Here is a 24,025-nt window from a genome sequence, read left to right as displayed (position 1 = left end):
GGTTAGATATTTTTCCCACCACAAGCCACCCAAGCAATGTATTCTGTAGGATGGGGAGACCTCTGCCAAGGTTTATTTGGCCGATGGACAATAGTTGATGAGAAAACTCAGCTCCAAGTAGGAGATCAATTTTGTTTGGGGTATTGAACGACGGATCTGCCAGATTGATGTTCTGTGGTATTTTCCAGCTTGAGCTTTCAATATGAATGCTCGGCTGGTCACACACAATCTTAGGTAATACATAAGCCTCTATTCGGCTGCTAAATCCGTTAATTCTGGACGAGAAAGCTAAATTGATTCGTTGTTGCGCATCTTGTTTTTTTTGCCCCACACCTTCTATACATGCTGAGGTCTTTTTCGGGTTTTCACCTAACTTCTTAATTATTTGATCGGTTATCAGGTTGACTTGGGAGCCGGAATCCAATAATGCTCTGCACTCAATTTCTCTTCCATTGTTGCCTTTAACGACAACACGTGCAGTTCCTAATACCACATAATTTTTTTGGATGTTGAGATTGTTGGAGAACAGAGAAGCAGGATTTTTTGATAATGATGCCTTCTTAATCATGGATGCTTCAAGTGTGCCTTCTAAATGCAGCAAGGTGTTGTGTTTCTTGCTGCATTTTAAGCAACTGCCTGATGTGCAGTCTTTTGTGAAGTGACCATTTTTTAGACAATTGAAACATCGTTGCAATGATTTTATGAGATGTAGCCTCTTAGCTGGGGTGTCATCCAGGAACTGCTTGCATAGATTAATTGGATGATTATCTCTCTTGCATATTGGACATTTAGCTGGTGCAGTGTTAGTTGTAGCCACTGTCTTAACCCATATTTTTATTGATGCGCTATTATTTATTGTTTCTAGCGATTGGAACCTTTGTTCAATAAATTGAAATAGTTCCTTCATAGTGATCAGCTCTCGATTGTTTGATAATGACTGCTCAAATGCTGTTTGTGTGATCTTGTCTAATTTCTTCAACGTCATATGAACAATTATGACGTCCCAATGTTCGACTGGAATGTTCTGCGCCTTAAGTCCCAATAAACACTCTTGTGAAATGTCATGCAATGTTTTAAGGCCAGAAGCGGTTTCAGTTGTCATTGCTGGTAATGCGAATAATTTGTTTAACAATGCGGTAACTAATAATCTACCATTATTGTATCTAGCCTTCAGAATCTCCCATGCGGTAATGTAGTTCTCAGCTGATGCTGGCAAATGCTTTATCAGGTTTTTGGGCTCACCAATCAAGTTAGTTGTTAAGTAGAACATCTTTTGGATAGGTTTGAATGGTTGTTCGTCTATAAGTTGTGTAAACAGGTCTCGAAACTCTACCCACTTCAGCTGGTTTCCGTCAAATATTGGAATTGTTAACTGTGGTAATTTTACTGCCTGAATTGTTGGATTGTGCTGGTAGTGAGAATTGGATGATTTTAGCTTGAGTTTCAAACAAATCTCCATGTCTTGGAGTTTTTGACTAATTTCATAATACAATTCCCAGGAGTACCCTTCAATGAATTCTTCTGATGTAGAATTCCATATTTTTTCATTGTTGTTATCGAATGCTTTGTGATAACCTTCTATCAAAGCAAGCTTGCAAGAATAAAAAACTTCATTTTGAGATTCTTGGCTTGCCATTTCAATTTCTTGACTGGATCTGTCAATGACATTTATGAGTGCTCGTTGATTACGCAACACTCTTGATAATTCTTCATTTTGTTGAAGCTGCATTGGATTTTGATTGTGTTGCCTTGGCGGCTTTTTCTGAGCATTTTCTACCTCTTGCATTTCGATTAATGCCTTGTTAAAAATACCCAAGTATTTGTTTGTCAATTCAGTCATTTTTTCATAGTAGCCCGTGGTGAAATACTCGTCTTCTGTATCTTCAGCCATAGCTTTACAAGATAATAACGTGTTGTGGTTCTTCTCTAACCTTGACCATTGTTCAGTTAATCGTAGAATTCTATCCTGATAATAGCGATTCGTCTTCCTTGAGGCTGGATCCTTCTTGAAGTTGCTGATTATCCTCTCGATCTCAGCTCCTATAGCTTGTTGTTGATCAATAAGTGTGTTGAAATGCTCCATGATAATACCGTTCCTATTTATTGTCCTTATAGGAATATCACGTCGGGGTCACCAAAATATGTTGAGAATGCTTTTATTCTCAAGGTTCTATCAATTTGTATTTGTATACCGGAATTCCACCAAGCACATGTAACTTGTTGGACGGTATATTTGTATACCTTTTATATTCTTGAAGATACCACCGAGCACATAAACCCGTTGGTAATTTTATGAAAAGAAGATAAGTTCTATTCAAATTTGTATCATCGAATACGCTTTATTAAAAGAATTGATTTGTTTATATACATTTTTTCTTATAATAATTACTTACTAAAACTTATTACGTACAATAATTTACTGACCCAATTTAAAACAATAATTAATATCAAGCAAAAAATATTACTTATAATGACACATAAAATATTCAGCAAAACAATAAATAATTAATAGCAAGCAAATTACATAACATATTTAGCAAACAATGAATAATAAATTATTTAAAATGTGTTCTTGCCCTAGTTATAAAATAAACACTAATCAGCAAAAATATAACCTATTAATATATTACGATTACGTTAAATGCATTTTATCATGGGTCAGCAAAAGACAAAATAAATGTAATACTTAACAATAAGTTTTTGACACAATCTTACACATTGCAGTTCAAACCACATTCCACACAAAACCCATTAATCAAAATTACGATTAAATTTTAAATTGTAAAAAGCCAAGTTGAAAAAAAAATAGGGCTATATTACACAAACAGTCATCTGACGCATGATCACTTGAAATTTATGTCCTTTTTGGTCCTGTCAAAAAGTCATATAACAGTTGTCAGTTTCCTACTTTTCTAGTATTTTGGTACATGTTTTTTTTTTGTACCTAAATTAGAAAGATATTTACTTTGGTACGCATAGGTCCATACAAATGTCATATCCATATAGAAATCTGTATACTTACCACTTATAATCACAAATTCTGACATTCATAATTGAGCAACACTGGTTTGACTTGCGGGATAGGGCACACAAAGCTTCGTCACCGTGATCAAATTAAATTGAAATTTTTCTCTTTCTCTTATTCTCTCAATTTTTAAATTTATTTTGAAAACAAAAACAATTTCAAACTTAACGTGACCATCACTGCCAGCATAAGGGTCATGTTATGTAAAGTGTTATGGGCACGTCAAAATTTTGTCTTTCGGACTTTATTTTACTATTGTTTTTGTATTTTTTGTTTTGCCTAAATTTCAAAGGAAATATATATATACATTTATACACACATCACGAGTTTGACTCTCATTTTGTTTTTTTTGAATTGAATTGAGAGTAACAACAATTTTGATAGTGACGTGCCCGAGACACTCTATATAACATAGTCACGACACAGCAGTTATTGTTGCTTTCAACGTAAATGAAAATATGACACTTCATTTTGGATTTGAAAGTAACAATAATTGGTGACTGAGACTGCAATCATAACATGCAATTTACATGGTCCTTAGCTTTTCATAATAGTTTTATTATGTAGCGTTATAAATAAATTTATTTAAAGTAATTTCTATAGGCCTTTTCTATTGTAAGCATATCACAAAAGAACAACTGCTTATTTTAAAAATAACATATGAAACAACAACACTGCTGGCGTATTTAATCCAACCTTTTTGAAATCGCTTATCTAATAAGCAGCTCGTATGTTTGTCAAGACTAAAAAGTCGTCTATTGTGAACGGATTTTAGAAGTACATATGAAATTTTCAGTTAACTGTGAACGAATGGTTTTGTTAATTATACGTAGTTTGTGTCGTCATTGTTCATATTATTTTACTGTTAAAAGGCATAAAAAATTATGCTTTATTCACAATCAAGTAAAAAAAAATATTCTCAACAATAATTGCAAAAAATTATTATACATTTTCGAAATTTAAACTATAAAGTTTATTATGTGGTTTGCACATTTAAGCTGAACAAAGTCTGCATTTTGTTCAGAGTTGCCATCGAAAGTAGTGCTTATTTCTTTTTGTTCTTTTGAGACATGCTTACATAAGAAGAGGCTTAATGTTTTTAATGTGAATTTAATATTAGTGCGTTTCACTATTGTGCATTCACATTTCCTTACATTTTCTTATTGTGAATTACTTATTTCGTTTTCAAAATGTGTGACTTGTGACATTTATTACTGAGCAACACTGTTTTAATTAAAGTGACAAATCTTCGAAGCAATTTTCGTGTCATTTAAATTTTTAAAGCGTCGTGTTTTATTCGTTAAAAATTTCTTAGCACTTCGAGTTTACTATTATTTCACTGTGAAATTAAATTATATAACTGTTTATTATATAAATCAACATACTTTTTCTAAAAGTGAATTTTTAGCCAACGTCCTACAGAAAATATTTGCTTTTTCTGTGGCATATAACGTGTTAAAAATCATAAAGCCATTACTTAGTGCTACATACATTTAAGTGATAGCGCGAAAGTTCCTATAATTCTGTTCTTCATTAAAATTGTCAGAAATCGAAGTCAGGAGCAGAAATCGAAGTCTTCTATAAAGGTAAGATTGAATGTACAAAACATTTCAATGAAATTTTTTAATCAGCTCGTTTTCTAACATAAAAATACCCATGCTATGGGAAAAATTTTTAAAAAATATTTTTTAAGAGATATAGACCTATGTGGGTTTTGAGAATTTGTGTTTTAAAAAAATGTTTAAATGGCCATATCTTAGGCTTTGCAAATGATATAGGATTAATGCTTGAATCTAGGCTGGTTTTACTATTGTCCACGGATGCTTCTCGCACTGCATAAATGTTTTCTGGTACAACATTCGTTCGTGGACAATCTACACGAAATTCGTCGTGGAACCACGTAGTCAACAACCACGCTCGAACTGATTGAACCAGCGTTTTACAGTCGCTGGATGTGGTGTTTCATCACCAAGTGTCGAATTAAGTTGTCAATGCATTCTCTTTTGGTTTGATCCACGTCGAAAATCATTAAATATCATCACACGAATTTATTTCTTGTCACACTTCGGAGCGGCCGAATACACCTATTATAAAAACAGAGCTCTAGTGATATTCGGCTAATGTTGCATCAAGAGATGACATTTAAAAACCAAGTTCATATATTTTATTATCATGCAAAGATATGGATGCTTGTCGAGGAATAGAGCCGATGTGACTTTAATGAATAGGAGAACATTGCTTCACTAGTTTGGAAGTGATAATAGAGTTGTATTTATAGGCTATAGCGTATTTCTCTTACGTCTTTAAGAGTTCCTTTAGCTTTGAGTATCAAAAGAAAGAAATTAAAAGATCAAAAGTAATTCGTGAAGCTTGTCGACTCCTGGAATTGTGAAGAAGTAAATTGAATGGAACAGAAACATTCGAAAACAAAGTCCGGACTACAAAAATGCAGTCTTGTCACCTCAATGTTAGTACTAGCTAGTTAAATAAATAATTTATTTTTTCATTTTTGCTAATAAAATATATCAGAAGAATATATGCAGTTGATTGGTTGGAATAGGTAAGTGCTGATTTAAATTTTTATCAATGTATTTTTCACCAATTATTCCGTTCAGATCGATTAATCCGTTTGAAAACATGGCATTTATGATTTTTATAATGGGTTTATATAAACAAATTGAATTAAAAAAATTTCCATCAGATATTTACATTTCTGACAACCGTTCACTCATTAAAATACGTGTATAAAACATTGAATTAAAAAGTTCAAGTGAAAAGCAAACTTAATTATTGCGTCGGTTCCGAGGATGCATTCATGTTATGTTCATTTCAATGCATTGAGCCATGCACTGAGCTCACCTCTTTCGTTTTCGATGCATTTTAGTTTGGCTGTAGGCTTTGTGACTTTATAATCAGTATTCAGTATGGCTTTATTTTGTTCTCACACATTGTTGACGTTCCTCTACTAGGAATCATTTCAACCAATTTTGGTTAAAAATCTTCCAAAGCTCTGTGTGCTTTAATGGGTTGCCAAACTATTAAGCATGCATAATTGAATCAACACTCAACAGTATATGACAATGCCACCGACATATATATTGCAAGTTAAATTGTTTTTTTTTTTTCTTTAATATAGAAATTGAAAAAACAATATTTAATCATATTTTAATGACATCAAATATAGTTATATTAAGAGCGATGAAAAAGCTGGGATTACAGATCTCTCTTGATGCCAGTAATTGTGAAAAATTTCTGCCCATAATTATTTTAAACACACAATAATGTATGTACAGACTTCGTTTCACTAACTCCACTCGATACCATTTTCAGTGACATTATGTGCATATAGGTAACTAAGTCATTCCCAATGCATCCATAAAAAGTCACTATACGATATGACATCTAGTGTGAAGATGTGATAGCTTCGTACTCTTCTGATATAAACTGTTACTTTTGATCACTGAAACTATTGTTTAAAAATTTGCTTTTGGCATCAATTTGAAGGTATGTATGTTGATCCTTTTTTCGAGTCAGCGCAACTGGGCACTTTTACTCTTTGATAGCTGGGGGTACTACAGGGTCCCACACATCTCATTGACTCATTTATGTATTCCTTATAGGCTTCATGATTATTCAGTGATTGATCTAAGATCTGCGTATCTCCCCGTTCGGAGAGTGATTACTCTAAGATTAGATAGTATGGACAAGAAAGAAAAATGCTTTGAAGAGGACTTTACACATCACGTCTTTTTTTGTTTTTATTGGGCGAGAATTTGCTAATAAGTGTAGTGTAGGTGATGTGAATTGGTCACTAGGATTGTGAGATCGGTCAACAGTGAACTTTTCTTGTGATAGAACACAAAAACTCTCGACACTTGGAAAACGTGGTGACAAACTTTCGTCACTTTATGACAAAACTATAGTCAGCTATATGCCCACGAATGGAAAATGACCTTTAAAGAAATGAGTATGGTTCCCTGTTACTAGTGTAAATCGAAATTTTGATTTTTAATATACTATATAGTTAAGCAGGCAAAGATTTTTTTTTTTGATTTGAAATCATTATGGGTTTTAAAAATTTCTTTTATCTGGCAATTCTTTTTCGTTTTACATCGTTTGGCAGATAAGTAAAATTAGATTATAAGTAAAATTTTCTTTGAACTTAGTGCATTGTGTTAAAGTTGATTTTAAAGCAAAGGTTAGTGAAATTTTTGTGTAAATTTGTTGAGTTTCAAAATTTTTTTTAAAACGAAAAAGAAGTTGTGTTGTGTTGTACTGATATAAAAATTCAGGTGAGAAAAATTCTCCTTTTTCTGCTATATTATTATCGAATGTGTGATTTTAAAGACAAATTTTAAAGGCAAAATTTTAAAATGTTTGAGTCATATGCCATTGCTACAAAATAAAATAAAATAAATATTTGCATAAAATTATAAAATTGAGTAAATTTTTAAATTAAAGTCACAAATATATTTTTTTTTAAATAAAATACGGTCTTTTTGGCAAACTTTCTGTTATTGGCTGCGACTCCATAGTGCCTTCAGCAACCCCACTTTTTAGGGGGATGCTTGAAGTCATTTAAGTCAATGACTTGAAATCATTTTAAAGTATAATTTTTAGTTATACATTCTCTTATTTTCTTTTTTCACTTTTTTTTTCATAGCTATACAGAACTATGTTACGCAGCTTTATAATCAACTCTCTGACTGTCTAAAAATTAGTCGCTTTTCTTATAATTTATAATAGCATTTAGCAGTTAAAACCAAATATAGAATATAAATTATGTTTATTTTGTATATTATACGTATATTAAGAATTTAAACACAATCGAATTCCAATAATTCGAAATCGAAGAGGAGCAGCATTTTTTACGAATTATAGGGGTTTTCGGATTGACAAGGTTTCGATTCAACGAGGTTTCTATTTAACAAAGCTAAAAACAAAGAAAATACGAATTAATGTGGTTATTATATTTCATTTGATTTTCACAAATTCTATATACATATATAATATATATCCTACTTTAAAAAAGTTTGTTTGTAATTGTTGATTGCTTTAGATTCTTTTAACCTAACTCTTCAATTGATTCTTCCAAACTTAATAAACATAATAGACATAATGATTTGAATGACCAATTTGGCTTTTTTATTCGTTATAAATTGTTCCTCACCTATCACGCTATCATCCACATTGCGCTTATTATTAATAGCCGCAACTTCTTCCTAAATATTGTTATCTATAAACACACTATATACAGTCACGTCATTAACAATGTTCACGTAATTATTGAAAAGGGTGGGATTTACAAAGTTTTCACATATACCCTCCCATAGATAATATATGTGCAATAGTTCGACTAGCCCGGAACCACTTTAAAATTCATGATCTGCTGACACTTTTCTACGTTTTATAAGCAATTTACATTCCCATAAATTGCGTTTATTTGAACTCTTTTTTTTCAACAATACTATTAGCCAGATTAATTACAATTTCCTTGCGGTAAAATAATTAAAAATTTTGTATAACAAACTAGTCAAGGGGTTGCAGCTTGGAAGTGGTTTACTGCTAAAATATTTATTTTTACGTGTCTGAGATTAGGGAACCATTATGCGCTGTACAATTGTCCATAAATGACAGTATCTTTCGATTTTTAGTTTTCATACTATCATTCAGCATCTGAAGTCATTCTTTAAATAGATCTATTGTCATCCACGCCTTCTTATTGTGTCGGTAAAGCATTGGAAAGCTGCGAATGTTCTTGAAGCATCTTGAATTTGCAGACAAGTTTTTTGTTCTGCATTACGAATTATAGGAGGTTTAATATTTATTGGATTTTAAAAAAATGCGTATTAACGAGAGGATCAAAATGCACGGAAATGTTATGAATTAACGAGGTTTTTCCAACGGCCAACAGTTTGTTACGAATTATTGAGGATAATTATTGAGGATTTCCATTTATCGGGGTACGAATTGTTGCGATTCAATGGGAATTATTTTAATGATGTGCAATTTTATAAGTTTTTTTGTTTAATTGAAAAATAATTAATCACCAACGAAATAGAATAGAAAGCTATTTCTGAACTATTTCCAGACGCTCTCCCTCTCTTTTTCTCCCTCTCTCTCTCTCTCTCTCTTTCTCTCTTGTTCTTTCTCTCTCTCTATCTCTTTATTTCTCAATCTTTCTTTTGTTCAATCTTTCTGTTGCATTTTCTCTTTCTCAGTCTCACGCTTTCTCTATGCCTACATGGAGTAAAAAATCTATACTAGAGTATTTAGTAAGAATTGAAAAAACTATCTTCAAAAAGTACTGGGAAGTGAATTAATATGGAGTTATGATTTTCTTTATAATTAATTTCAAAGTTATGCATATGTTTTTTTTTTTTTTTTGGTTTTTTTTTTAACTAACAATGAACAGTAATTATCAGAACTACATTCAATAATTATATATATTAAGATTACATTATTATTCATGTTAGTATAGAACAAAATATTGGCAATTCTTCAACTTGGTAGGAATATAACGTTTTGGTAGTCTTCAGATTGTTTTTTTTCTGGTTGCTAGTGGGTTTATTCGATTATTTGTGGGATATACTATATAGTATACTAGTAAAACGTAGCATTTATTGACATAAAAGCATTTACATTCTTTGCAATGAATTATGGAGTAATGGCCCAATTAACACAGCTATACCAGATCGTTTTTGCGATAGCTTTTCTAATACTTTTTTTAGAAAAACCTGTAAGAGCAGTAAAAAAAATGTTGACTATCTACTTTTCTTCAAATTTTTGATACTTTCCTAAAATTTCAGTATGAAATTTTAATGTTGGAAAATTATCGATTAGTTCTAGTTCTAGTCTTCGAGTTTTCAATACTTTTTGATGGTTTTAGGACGATAACGATAACGTTTAAGAGTATTAAAAGTTCATGCCGCTTTCAATCTATAAGGTTTTAGTGCTATACTGGAATGCAAGTCTTACAAATAGTTATCTATACAATTTGTCTACCACCTAGTTTCAGTCTTGTTTTTGTAATATTATAATATTTTTAAAGTGGATAGAAATATATAAAGCATTTTATTATAAAAATTTTTATAATTGAATATATAAAGTAGTTTTTAAATAGATCTTTCAATTTGTAAAAATTGTTTAAAAAAAATTTAGTCTAAAATCTTTTTTACACTTATTAAATTTATTCTGAAAAGTCATGTCAAGCGCGTATAATGATCGGTATTACACGGACGATGTCGATGAGTTAATATTTGACGTAGATCCGGGTGAAGTACTTGCTATAGAGAATGGGTACGATGAGCGTCCAACTGGTTATTCAATAATGGGCACACAATTCCTTATGGTTGGAACCACAAGGGTTAGTATAGACGTTCAAATGATTTTTGAAGACAATACCACGAGACTAAACCAATTATCTGAGATGAACCTTGAAATTTGCTACATACTCGACCCTAATAGCAATGCACATGGAACTCATGATGCTGATATTTTATATGATAGTAGTGGTAATGAACGCAGTGCTGCAGAACAGGAAAGGCTCCGACAAGAAATTGATGACCAGTTGGATGACAATAGCAGAAGATTCAATAATGCTTACTTCAAAACGTTCGTAATCATCCCAACGGTTGATGAAAAATTGAAGAAACGTACTTGTTATACTTTTATTACTGAACACATTGCTATCGATGTTAAGGTTAAACAAGACGATTGCAATGTACTTCCTTCAGTAAAGTTAATTGTTTACGATCTGATAGTTCATAGCGATCCAACCACCGTTTATCGAGCAGCTGGTTCAATAAGTGGAGGAATGCAAACTGCAATGCTATCAACAAATGTTATCACTCCACCACTTTGGAATGAAGTTCGTCAAGGTAATTTCTTTCCTTTTTCTTAAAAATGTCGATAATTGATTTCAATTTAAAATATCTTAAATGTATGTATTCTTCTTTTTTAATGACAAAATTCATCATTTATTTGCTAATTAAAGCATGTAAGTGGTTTTTAAATTTATGATTTAGTCGAGAAAAAGCCAGATCCGATATTAAGTGAAAGTATTTTATTTTTTTTTGGTTAACTTTTCTCTTAACACTGCAATCTTAACATTGCCTTGACAAGTAATTTAATTTATTTGCTTTTAAGAATAATATATAGTTCATTATGAAGTTATTATCGGAGAATAAGTTTCCAATATCATTTGGTAGTTTAAGTTAAAGTTACTATCGGTAATTCTATAAATCACTTTTACATATTTACATACAACATTATTTCTTTTTTTGTATTGATAAAATAATATTTATTTATTTAATTTATAAAATTTAATATAAAATTGAAACAAATAATTATTTTCAGTAAACTATTCATATTTACACCTTTGGCTATACAGGGTTAGGCCATGAAGTGTTACCAACTACACAGATATGAAAGATATCAGTTTAGATAGATATATAGATATATACTGAATGACAGCTGTTTATATGGTTCTATAAGCTACTACAAGCATTTGTATCTAAGTTTTACTGAACAAAAGTTATTTGAAAAGAAATTCAAACGTAATAGTGTGATTGCGTTTAATTTGGCTGGAATATTACAATCAGCTGTAGTTCGTGAGCTCAAACACCTCAAAGTGCATAAAATGTTGGTGCATCGTACCATAAGCCATTCTTATAGTTCAGGCACCGTTGCCAATGGTCCAACGCTATGGTGGTAATTCAGAAAGTGAACGCTCGACTTGAACAAAGTTCACGTCGTTGTGAAGCATTCAAGGCATATTCCAAATATTCCACAATGTGCTTAACGTAAAGCCTTACAAGTTCCAAAAGGCACAAAATCTTACACCAAAGCAACAAAAAGATAGATCCGAAAGAGCAAAAGAGTTGTTACGCTTTTCATGTGGAAAATTTTCAAAGACTGTGTTCTCTAATGAGAAAAATTTCTCCATTGAGCAGTTCATAAACTGTGAAATTGATCGTGTTTACTGAACCCACTGCCACCCGAAGTAATTTTCCATCTCAAGTAATGATATGGGCAGCTGTGATCGCTGATGAACGCTCTGCAATCGCTTTCATTGAGCCTGGTGTCAAAGTCAATGGGTGTTCCAAAAAGACTTTAGCACCGTCTCATAAAGTATCATCTCGTGTAAACCAAAAATATTTAAAAAATCATCTTCCACACTTTATTTCATCCACAAAATGGCTTTCGAATGCGCCAGATGCAAATCCGATAGACTATTTCATCTTAATCATTTTGAAGAGGTGGAGAGGAAGGTGAGGACTGAAAAATATGCCGTGAAGCATGCAACTCATTTTTAACCGTTTGAAGGCTATAGTCAATGAATGGATTCTGAAATTTTGATTATTTGCAGAAGTTTTCGTAATTTGAATTAATAAAAAACAATTTTAAACAAAAAAGATATGGTCGCTTGAATAGGTAACACTTCAATCGCTTGACCCTGTATATACAAACTTATTCATAAAGAAGTAAATTTTAACAACTCTATCCTTACCAAGCATGACTTCGTAATACTGAAACAGACATATTATAGTGTTTCATAGACTTTCTAATGAATTGAATAATTTTGACAATAATTTTTGTTTTTGTAGTTTTAGTTTATATAAACAAATTAACGCAAATTTAAGTGTTAGTCTATTTTATATTGAATTATTTTTCCTTTTCCAAACTAAAAATTGTTTTACATATTTTTAAAAACGAATCAATATTTGTTATGATGTTATTGTTTACCAGCTGAAAATAATCTTTATGTTCTGAATAGATTTTTTTGTATTTTTGTTATATTAATTATATTATAAGGTATTACCCTGCAGGTAATATCAAAAATAATTGAAATATTAGTTTCATTATAAAATTGTTTTTCACAATTAATTATAAAAACACACGTATATTATTTTATATAAAAATATATATAATTTATAAATTATTGTTAATATCAATTATATCAAATTTAGCGCATAATAATAAATAATTTAGCACAAATGATAATAAAATCTATAGTATTTGGCTTCAAAGAATGTAGTATACATTAAGTAATTTTATTTTATTTAATGGTATATATGCTTTCACCTCAGATTTGCCCGAAACTGGCGGAACGGCTTTTGTAGATGAAATCACACGAATGACTTTCGAAGACTATCTTGATGAGTTCTTCACTGATCCTAACGAATCAGTGCAAAGTGATGACAACAACGTTGAGTTATTATATTACAGACTCACTGAACCCAATGACGCTGCTGTTCCGTCTGTTAATGAACTATTTGGTGTTAGTTCTAGAGATGATTTCAATATGTCTTATATGTCTGAGAGCGCTGCATCCTTCAGTGCAAGTAATAACTGAAATATCAAAAAACTATTTCATTGTATTTATTTTTTCCAATACGAAATTTAAACTAGGAAATTACAATAACGCTATTGCAGCCGATGCGTTCATGGGTAGTGTTCGTGGTTCTGATTTAATATTAAGGGAGTCTGATAACAGCTCTCTTATATTGGAAGGTAATACTGAAATATATATACTATTTTGCACATATATATAAACTTATAATTTAATAATCATTAAATAGATATACAAGCTATGTTCCATCTTCCGCGTGATCGTATATTAGAACAAGATAATGGTTTTTATGATAATTCTGATGGGAATGTAGCCTTTATTGATGGTAATACTAATAAAAACTTAACTATTTCTTGTTATTTATGCATCACATATTAAAATTCAATATAGAATACTCTGATGAATCAACTGATGTAAGCATTGAGAATGGAATTTCTATGGTCAACTCTTTATTATTCAAAGGTAATATTAAAAATAACATTATGAAACAATTAATATTCATTATAAATTAGATTCTTCTGCTCCCGTAATTCACGAATCAATTAATGATAATGGTGGCTATAATAACTCTGAAGGTAAAATCAAAAATAATTGTAATATTGCTATAATCATAAAATTATTTTTTAAAAAGAATAAAGATAAACTTTATAAAGCAATTAATATTTATTATAAATTAGATACTTATGCTCCCGTAATTCAAAAATCAATTAATGATATTGGTGGCTATAATAACTCTGATGGTAAGATCAAAAATAATTATAATATTACTTTAATCATAAAATTATTTTTTAAAAAGAAGAAAGATAAACTTTATTAAGCAATTAATATTTATTATATATTAGATACTTCTGCTCCCATAATTCAAGAATCAATTAATGATAATGGTGGCTATAATAACTCTGAAGGTAAAATCAAAAATAATTATAATATTGCTTTGATCATAAAATTATTTTTTAAAAAGAATAAAGATAAACTTTATAAAGCAATTATTATTTATTATAAATTAGGTACTTATACTCCCGTAATTCAAGAATCAATTAATGATAATGGTGGCTATAATAACTCTGAAGGTAAAATCAAAAATAATCATAACATTGCTTTGATCATAAAATTATATTTTAAAAAGAATAAAGATAAACTTTATTAAGCAATTAATATTTATTATGTATTAGATACTTCTGCTCCCGTAACTCAAGAATCAATTTATGATATTGGTGGCCATAATAACTCTGAAGGTAAAATCAAAAATAATTATAATATTGCTTTGATCATAAAATTATATTTTAAAAAGAATAAAGATAAACTTTATTAAGCAATTAATATTTATTATGTATTAGATACTTCTGCTCCCGTAACTCAAGAATCAATTAATGATATTGGTGGCTATAATAACTCTGAAGGTAAGATCAAAAATAATTATAACATTGCTTTGATCATAAAATTATTTTTTAAAAAGAATAAAGATAAACTTTATAAAGCAATTAATATTTATTATATATTAGATACTTCAGCTCCCGTAATTCAAAAATCAATTAATGATAATGGTGGCTATAATAACTCTGAAGGTAAAATCAAAAATAATTATAACATTGCTTTGATCATAAAATTATTTTTTAAAAAGAATAAAGATAAACTTTATAAAGCAATTAATATTTATTATAAATTAGATACTTATACTCCCGTAATTCAAAAATCAATTAATGATATTGGTGGCCATAATAACTCTGAAGGTAAAATCAAAAATAATTATAACATTGCTTTGATCATAAAATTATTTTTTAAAAAGAATAAAGATAAACTTTATAAAGAAATTAATATTTATTATATATTAGATACTTCTGCTCCCGTAATTCAAAAATCAATTAATGATATTGGTGGCCATAATAACTCTGATGGTAAGATCAAAAATAATTATAATATTACTTTAATCATAAAATTATATTTTAAAAAGAATAAAGATAAACTTTATTAAGCAATTAATATTTATTATATATTAGATACTTCTGCTCCCGTAATTCAAAAATCAATTAATGATATTGGTGGCCATAATAACTCTGAAGGTAAAATCAAAAATAATTATAACATTGCTTTGATCATAAAATTATTTTTTAAAAAGAATAAAGATAAACTTTATAAAGCAATTAATATTTATTATATATTAGATACTTCTGCTCCCGTAACTCAAAAATCAATTAATGATATTGGTGGCCATAATAACTCTGAAGGTAAAATCAAAAATAATTATAACATTGCTTTGATCATAAAATTATTTTTTAAAAAGAATAAAGATAAACTTTATAAAGCAATTAATATTTATTATAAATTAGATACTTATACTCCCGTAATTCAAAAATCAATTAATGATATTGGTGGCCATAATAACTCTGATGGTAAGATCAAAAATAATTATAATATTACTTTAATCAAAAAATTATATTTTAAAAAGAATAAAGATAAACTTTATTAAGCAATTAATATTTATTATATATTAGATACTTCTGCTCCCGTAATTCAAAAATCAATTAATGATATTGGTGGCCATAATAACTCTGAAGGTAAAATCAAAAATAATTATAACATTGCTTTGATCATAAAATTATTTTTTAAAAAGAATAAAGATAAACTTTATAAAGCAATTAATATTTATTATAAATTAGATACTTATACTCCCGTAATTCAAAAATCAATTAATGATATTGGTGGCCATAATAACTCTGAAGGTAAAATCAAAAATAATTATAACATTGCTTTGATCATAAAATTATTTTTTAAAAAGAATAAAGATAAACTTTATAAAGCAATTAATATTTATTATATATTAGATACTTCTGCTCCCGTAATTCAAAAATCAATTAATGATAATGGTGGCTATAATAACTCTGAAGGTAAAATCAAAAATAATTATAATATTGCTTTGATCATAAAATTATTTTTTAAAAAGAATAAAGATAAACTTTATAAAGCAATTAATATTTATTATAAATTAGATACTTATGCTCCCGTAATTCAAAAATCAATTAATGATATTGGTGGCCATAATAACTCTGAAGGTAAAATCAAAAATAATTATAACATTGCTTTGATCATAAAATTATTTTTTAAAAAGAATAAAGATAAACTTTATAAAGCAATTAATATTTATTATATATTAGATACTTCTGCTCCCGTAATTCAAAAATCAATTAATGATATTGGTGGCCATAATAACTCTGAAGGTAAAATCAAAAATAATTATAATATTGCTTTGATCATAAAATTATATTTTAAAAAGAATAAAGATAAACTTTATTAAGCAATTAATATTTATTATATATTAGATACTTCTGCTCCCGTAATTCAAAAATCAATTAATGATAATGGTGGCTATAATAACTCTGAAGGTAAAATCAAAAATAATTATAATATTGCTTTAATCATAAAATTATTTTTTAAAAAGAATAAAGATAAACTTTATTAAGCAATTAATATTTATTATATATTAGATACTTCTGCTCCCGTAACTCAAGAATCAATTAATGATATTGGTGGCTATAATAACTCTGAAGGTAAAATCAAAAATAATTATAATATTGCTTTGATCATAAAATTATTTTTTAAAAAGAATAAAGATAAACTTTATAAAGCAATTAATATTTATTATATATTAGATACTTCAGCTCCCGTAATTCAAGAATCAATTAATGATATTGGTGGCTATAATAACTCTGAAGGTAAAATCAAAAATAATTATAATATTGCTTTGATCATAAAAATATATTTTAAAAAGAATAGATATAAACTTTATTAAGCAATTAATATTTATTATATATTAGATATTTCTGCTCCCGTAACTCAAGAATCAATTAATGATATTGGTGGCCATAATAACTCTGAAGGTAAAATCAAAAATAATTATAATATTGCTTTGATCATAAAATTATTTTTTAAAAAGAATAAAGATAAACTTTATAAAGCAATTAATATTTATTATATATTAGATACTTCTGATCCCGTAACTCAAGAATCAATTAATGATATTGGTGGCCATAATAAATCTGAAGGTAAAATCAAAAATAATTATAATATTGCTTTGATCATAAAATTATTTTTTAAAAAGAATAAAGATAAACTTTATAAAGCAATTAATATTTATTATATATTAGATACTTCTGCTCCCGTAACTCAAGAATCAATTAATGATATTGGTGGCCATAATAACTCTGAAGGTAAAACCAAAAATAATTATAATATTTCTTGGATCATAAAAATATATTTTAAAAAGAATAAAGATAAACTTTATTAAGCAATTAATATTTATTATATATTAGATACTTCTGCTCCCGTAACTCAAGAATCAATTAATGATATTGGTGGCCATAATAACTCTGAAGGTAAAATCAAAAATAATTATAATATTGCTTTGATCATAAAAATATATTTTAAAAAGAATTAAGATAAACTTTATTAAGCAATTAATATTTATTATATATTAGATACTTCTGCTCCCGTAACTCAAGAATCAATTAGTGATATTGGTGGCTATAATTACTCTGAAGGTAAAATCAAAAATAATTATAACATTGCTTTGATCATAAAATTATTTTTTAAAAAGAATAAAGATAAACTTTATAAAGCAATTAATATTTATTATATATTAGATATTTCTTCTCCCGTAACTCAAGAATCAATTAATGATATTGGTAGCTATAATAACTCTGAAGGTAAAACCAAAAATAATTATAATATTGCTTTGATCATAAAAATATATTTTAAAAAGAATAAAGATAAACTTTATTAAGCAATTAATATTTATTATATATTAGATACTTCTGCTCCCGTAACTCAAGAATCAATTAATGATAATGGTGGCTATAATAACTCTGAAGGTAAAATCAAAAATAATTATAACATTGCTTTGATCATAAAATTATATTTTAAAAAGAATAAAGATAAACTTTATTAAGCAATTAATATTTATTATGTATTAGATACTTCTGCTCCCGTAACTCAAGAATCAATTAATGATATTGGTGGCTATAATAACTCTGAAGGTAAGATCAAAAATAATTATAACATTGCTTTGATCATAAAATTATTTTTTAAAAAGAATAAAGATAAACTTTATAAAGCAATTAATATTTATTATATATTAGATACTTCAGCTCCCGTAATTCAAAAATCAATTAATGATAATGGTGGCTATAATAACTCTGAAGGTAAAATCAAAAATAATTATAACATTGCTTTGATCATAAAATTATTTTTTAAAAAGAATAAAGATAAACTTTATAAAGCAATTAATATTTATTATAAATTAGATACTTATACTCCCGTAATTCAAATCAATTAATGATATTGGTGGCCATAATAACTCTGAAGGTAAAATCAAAAATAATTATAACATTGCTTTGATCATAAAATTATTTTTTAAAAAGAATAAAGATAAACTTTATAAAGCAATTAATATTTATTATATATTAGATACTTCTGCTCCCGTAACTCAAAAATCAATTAATGATATTGGTGGCCATAATAACTCTGAAGGTAAAATCAAAAATAATTATAACATTGCTTTGATCATAAAATTATTTTTTAAAAAGAATAAAGATAAACTTTATAAAGAAATTAATATTTATTATAAATTAGATACTTATACTCCCGTAATTCAAAAATCAATTAATGATATTGGTGGCCATAATAACTCTGATGGTAAGATCAAAAATAATTATAATATTACTTTAATCAAAAAATTATATTTTAAAAAGAATAAAGATAAACTTTATTAAGCAATTAATATTTATTATATATTAGATACTTCTGCTCCCGTAATTCAAAAATCAATTAATGATATTGGTGGCCATAATAACTCTGATGGTAAGATCAAAAATAATTATAATATTACTTTAATCAAAAAATTATATTTTAAAAAGAATAAAGATAAACTTTATAAAGCAATTAATATTTATTATAAATTAGATACTTATACTCCCGTAATTCAAAAATCAATTAATGATATTGGTGGCCATAATAACTCTGAAGGTAAAATCAAAAATAATTATAACATTGCTTTGATCATAAAATTATTTTTTAAAAAGAATAAAGATAAACTTTATAAAGAAATTAATATTTATTATAAATTAGATACTTATACTCCCGTAATTCAAAAATCAATTAATGATAATGGTGGCTATAATAACTCTGAAGGTAAAATCAAAAATAATTGTAATATTGCTTTAATCATAAAATTATTTTTTAAAACGAATCAAGATAAACTTTATTAAGCAATTAATATTTATTATATATTAGATACTTCAGCTCCCGTAACTCAAGAATCAATTAATGATATTGGTGGCCATAATAACTCTGAAGGTAAAATCAAAAATAATTATAACATTGCTTTGATCATAAAATTATTTTTTAAAAAGAATAAAGATAAACTTTATAAAGCAATTAATATTTATTATATATTAGATACTTCTGCTCCCGTAACTCAAAAATCAATTAATGATATTGGTGGCCATAATAACTCTGAAGGTAAAATCAAAAATAATTATAACATTGCTTTGATCATAAAATTATTTTTTAAAAAGAATAAAGATAAACTTTATAAAGAAATTAATATTTATTATAAATTAGATACTTATACTCCCGTAATTCAAAAATCAATTAATGATAATGGTGGCTATAATAACTCTGAAGGTAAAATCAAAAATAATTGTAATATTGCTTTAATCATAAAATTATTTTTTAAAACGAATCAAGATAAACTTTATTAAGCAATTAATATTTATTATATATTAGATACTTCAGCTCCCGTAACTCAAGAATCAATTAATGATATTGGTGGCTATAATAACTCTGAAGGTAAAATCAAAAATAATTATAACATTGCTTTGATCATAAAATTATTTTTTAAAAAGAATAAAGATAAACTTTATAAAGCAATTAATATTTATTATATATTAGATACTTCAGCTCCCGTAATTCAAGAATCAATTAATGATATTGGTGGCTATAATAACTCTGAAGGTAAAATCAAAAATAATTATAATATTGCTTTGATCATAAAAATATATTTTAAAAAGAATAGATATAAACTTTATTAAGCAATTAATATTTATTATATATTAGATATTTCTGCTCCCGTAACTCAAGAATCAATTAATGATATTGGTGGCCATAATAACTCTGAAGGTAAAATCAAAAATAATTATAATATTGCTTTGATCATAAAATTATTTTTTAAAAAGAATAAAGATAAACTTTATAAAGCAATTAATATTTATTATATATTAGATACTTCTGATCCCGTAACTCAAGAATCAATTAATGATATTGGTGGCCATAATAAATCTGAAGGTAAAATCAAAAATAATTATAATATTGCTTTGATCATAAAATTATTTTTTAAAAAGAATAAAGATAAACTTTATAAAGCAATTAATATTTATTATATATTAGATACTTCTGCTCCCGTAACTCAAGAATCAATTAATGATATTGGTGGCTATAATAACTCTGAAGGTAAAATCAAAAATAATTATAATATTGCTTTGATCATAAAATTATATTTTAAAAAGAATAAAGATAAACTTTATTAAGCAATTAATATTTATTATGTATTAGATACTTCTGCTCCAGTAATTCAAGAATCAATTAATGATATTGGTGGCTATAATAACTCTGAAGGTAAAATCAAAAATAATTATAATATTGCTTTGATCATAAAAATATATTTTAAAAAGAATAGATATAAACTTTATTAAGCAATTAATATTTATTATATATTAGATATTTCTGCTCCCGTAACTCAAGAATCAATTAATGATATTGATGGCCATAATAGCTCTGAAGGTAAAATCAAAAATAATTATAATATTGCTTTGATCATAAAATTATTTTTTAAAAAGAATAAAGATAAACTTTATAAAGCAATTAATATTTATTATATATTAGATACTTCTGCTCCCGTAACTCAAGAATCAATTAATGATATTGATGGCCATAATAGCTCTGAAGGTAAAATCAAAAATAATTATAATATTGCTTTGATCATAAAATTATTTTTTAAAAAGAATAAAGATAAACTTTATAAAGCAATTAATATTTATTATAAATTAGATACTTCTGCTCCCGTAATTCAAGAATCAATTAATGATATTGGTGGCCATAATAACTCTGAAGGTAAAATCAAAAATAATTATAATATTGCTTTGATCATAAAATTATATTTTAAAAAGAATAAAGATAAACTTTATTAAGCAATTAATATTTATTATAAATTAGATACTTCTGGTCCCGCAATTCAAGAATCAATAAATGATATTGGTGGCCATAATAACTCTGAAGGTAAAATCAAAAATAATTATAATATTGCTTTGATCATGAAATTATTTATATTTTAAAAAGAACAAAGATAAACATTATAAAACAATTAATATTTATTATAAATTAGATACTTCTGGTCCCGCAATTCAAGAATCAATAAATGATATTGGTGGCCATAATAACTCTGGAGGTAAAATCAAAAATAATTATAATATTACTTTGATCATAAAGTTATTTTTTAAAAGCAATAAAGATAAACTATATAAAGCAATTAATATATTATAAATTAGATGCTCCAGCTCCCGTAATTCAAGAATCAATTAATGTTAATGGTGGCCATAATAACTCTGGAGGTAAAACCAAAAATAATTATAATAATACTTTGAATATAAAATTATTTGCTAAAAATAATAAAAAGATAAACATGCTGCTCAACAGAATTCTATCAGTCATGATTTTAGTCTTAGTTATATGTACAACCACAGTTTTCATAGTTTTGGTTATGATACGATATGCCAGAATTTTCTAGAGAGTGGTAGGGCTAAGTATATCTACGGTGCTAATTTCTCGTGGCTAACCACCATTGTGGTCGAGGTATTGTCATTGAACAGTATACTGTGGACATGTGTTTGTAAACATGATTTGGTTATGAGAGCATGACAGTGACAAAGCTACAGGTTGGTTGAGATATTGGAGGTTTGAGCCCAAAGAAAAATGTGTAGATTGATAATTCTTCTTACACTGGTGATCAAATAATTAAAAGTCATAAAACTATTAATGATAAGCAAACATTAACATTAATAAGACATTAGTTTTGTCGTCCACTTTTTCACACAATCATTACACACTACTATGAATATACCTGAAAATTTGAAACTTCTTTCAACTAAATTTACTGGCAATAATATATAAAATAAATTGTGTTATAATATTTATTTTTCACGTATCAGATCAGAATGAAACTCCTCCTTTGAGACGTGATCTAAATAAATTAACTGAAGTGAGCGGTGCAAAGTACAGTAATTTTGAGAATTCTCTGTTCTTCAATGAACGAGACATTGATAACATTTTGGAAGAAAATAATATTTCTGAAACAATAACTGAAGTAGCTCAAACTGATGATGGTTCAATTGATAGTATTCCGACACCCGGTGACTCAATTGATATGCATAATAACGTATGCATTTCATGGCATAACCAAAACACTTCAACTGGTGACCTTAATGAGGACATTAAGGTTTCTGCTGGGAAGCCCAAATGCACTTGATAATTAAATTTTAAAATTTTAAAATTCAGTTTTAATTTTTTATTGTTTAAAAAAAAAAAATTTGAAAAATTTCTGATTTTTTATTTAAAATTTTGCAAAAAGTGTATGCAGTTTAAATAAAATGAAAGTTAATAAATAATTATGCATTCTAAATGCATAAAAAACAGATAATTACGCATCTAATTAATTAGTTTTAAATTTTTTTATTGTGTATTAACAATTAATTGAGTTTTATTTATTAAAATTCTGAAACTAATAGATTTATTTTTAATCGAAATATAATCATTTCTGTACTCCTCTTAAATTTTGACACCTCTCCTGTATGAAGATTTAATTTTTGAAACCATAAGTAAAGGCGTTGTACTCAAAGCTAACTTGGACTGAAATAATGGCCCATTATGATACCAAAAGGCTAGTAAAAAGACCTACTATATGTTGATGTGGAAGAGATGAAACAATATACAATATTTGAATATAGTCTCGTATCTGTTATCTAATTAACTTAATCTTAAACTAATAATTGTAGTCAAGGCGTAAAAGTGAAATAAAACAATTGCTTTGCCAGGCAATATATTACATCCAATTGTCTTTTAATTTAAAATAAAATATAAATGTAAGTAAATACATGTATGCTTATTAATATTATTAGCGTTGTTTTGCAACATAAATGTATCGTATTAACTTGTTATTAGAGACAATGTTAAGTGTTGCAACACGTTAAAACTGTTGTCATATAAATGTCATTTGTTTGCATTAAATCCGAGCCCATCATATTGCATATAATCAGACAATGTTAACATGTCAAGTAAAGCGCATTTATTTTCAAAGCCTTTCTCCATTTCACACACACACACAAATACATGCTAACAATGAAAAAAAAAAACAAATACCATTCAACAGCGCCACATGTGGTTGCCTTCATATGAAATTACATAAAACAGCAGCACACATAGAATATCACCTTTTTAACATAGCAGCAATAATTCATGTTGTTGCTGTTGCTGCTGTTGCTGCGACTAATGATGAGCCCCATAGACGCACACAACCGCTCGAGAGCGTACATGTATATCCA

At 27.4% G+C, this 24,025-nt stretch overlaps 1 protein-coding gene across 1 annotated transcript; it reads left to right on the top strand.

The window, feature by feature from the left end:
* Positions 1 to 4,386: 4,386 nt before the first annotated feature.
* LOC119688462 (dentin sialophosphoprotein-like) lies at positions 4,387 to 22,953 on the top strand. Its single transcript, XM_038103138.1, has 56 exons — positions 4,387 to 4,611; positions 10,228 to 10,905; positions 13,117 to 13,371; positions 13,439 to 13,540; positions 13,609 to 13,704; positions 13,770 to 13,841; positions 13,892 to 13,954; positions 14,057 to 14,119; positions 14,222 to 14,284; positions 14,387 to 14,449; positions 14,552 to 14,614; positions 14,717 to 14,779; positions 14,882 to 14,944; positions 15,047 to 15,109; positions 15,212 to 15,274; positions 15,377 to 15,439; positions 15,542 to 15,604; positions 15,707 to 15,769; positions 15,872 to 15,934; positions 16,037 to 16,099; positions 16,202 to 16,264; positions 16,367 to 16,429; positions 16,532 to 16,594; positions 16,697 to 16,759; positions 16,862 to 16,924; positions 17,027 to 17,089; positions 17,192 to 17,254; positions 17,357 to 17,419; positions 17,522 to 17,584; positions 17,687 to 17,749; positions 17,852 to 17,914; positions 18,017 to 18,079; positions 18,182 to 18,244; positions 18,347 to 18,409; positions 18,512 to 18,574; positions 18,840 to 18,902; positions 19,005 to 19,067; positions 19,170 to 19,232; positions 19,335 to 19,397; positions 19,500 to 19,562; positions 19,665 to 19,727; positions 19,830 to 19,892; positions 19,995 to 20,057; positions 20,160 to 20,222; positions 20,325 to 20,387; positions 20,490 to 20,552; positions 20,655 to 20,717; positions 20,820 to 20,882; positions 20,985 to 21,047; positions 21,150 to 21,212; positions 21,315 to 21,377; positions 21,480 to 21,542; positions 21,645 to 21,707; positions 21,814 to 21,876; positions 21,977 to 22,039; positions 22,637 to 22,953. Exons 2-56 carry the CDS (start codon positions 10,230 to 10,232, stop codon positions 22,951 to 22,953), a joined length of 4,605 nt encoding a protein of 1,534 aa, XP_037959066.1. The 5' UTR covers positions 4,387 to 4,611; positions 10,228 to 10,229.
* Positions 22,954 to 24,025: the final 1,072 nt, after the last annotated feature.

This window comes from Teleopsis dalmanni, chromosome X, assembly GCF_002237135.1.
Source record: "Teleopsis dalmanni isolate 2A chromosome X, ASM223713v2, whole genome shotgun sequence".
Lineage (NCBI taxonomy): Eukaryota > Metazoa > Arthropoda > Insecta > Diptera > Diopsidae > Teleopsis > Teleopsis dalmanni.
This window is presented reverse-complemented; position numbering and strand designations above follow the sequence as displayed.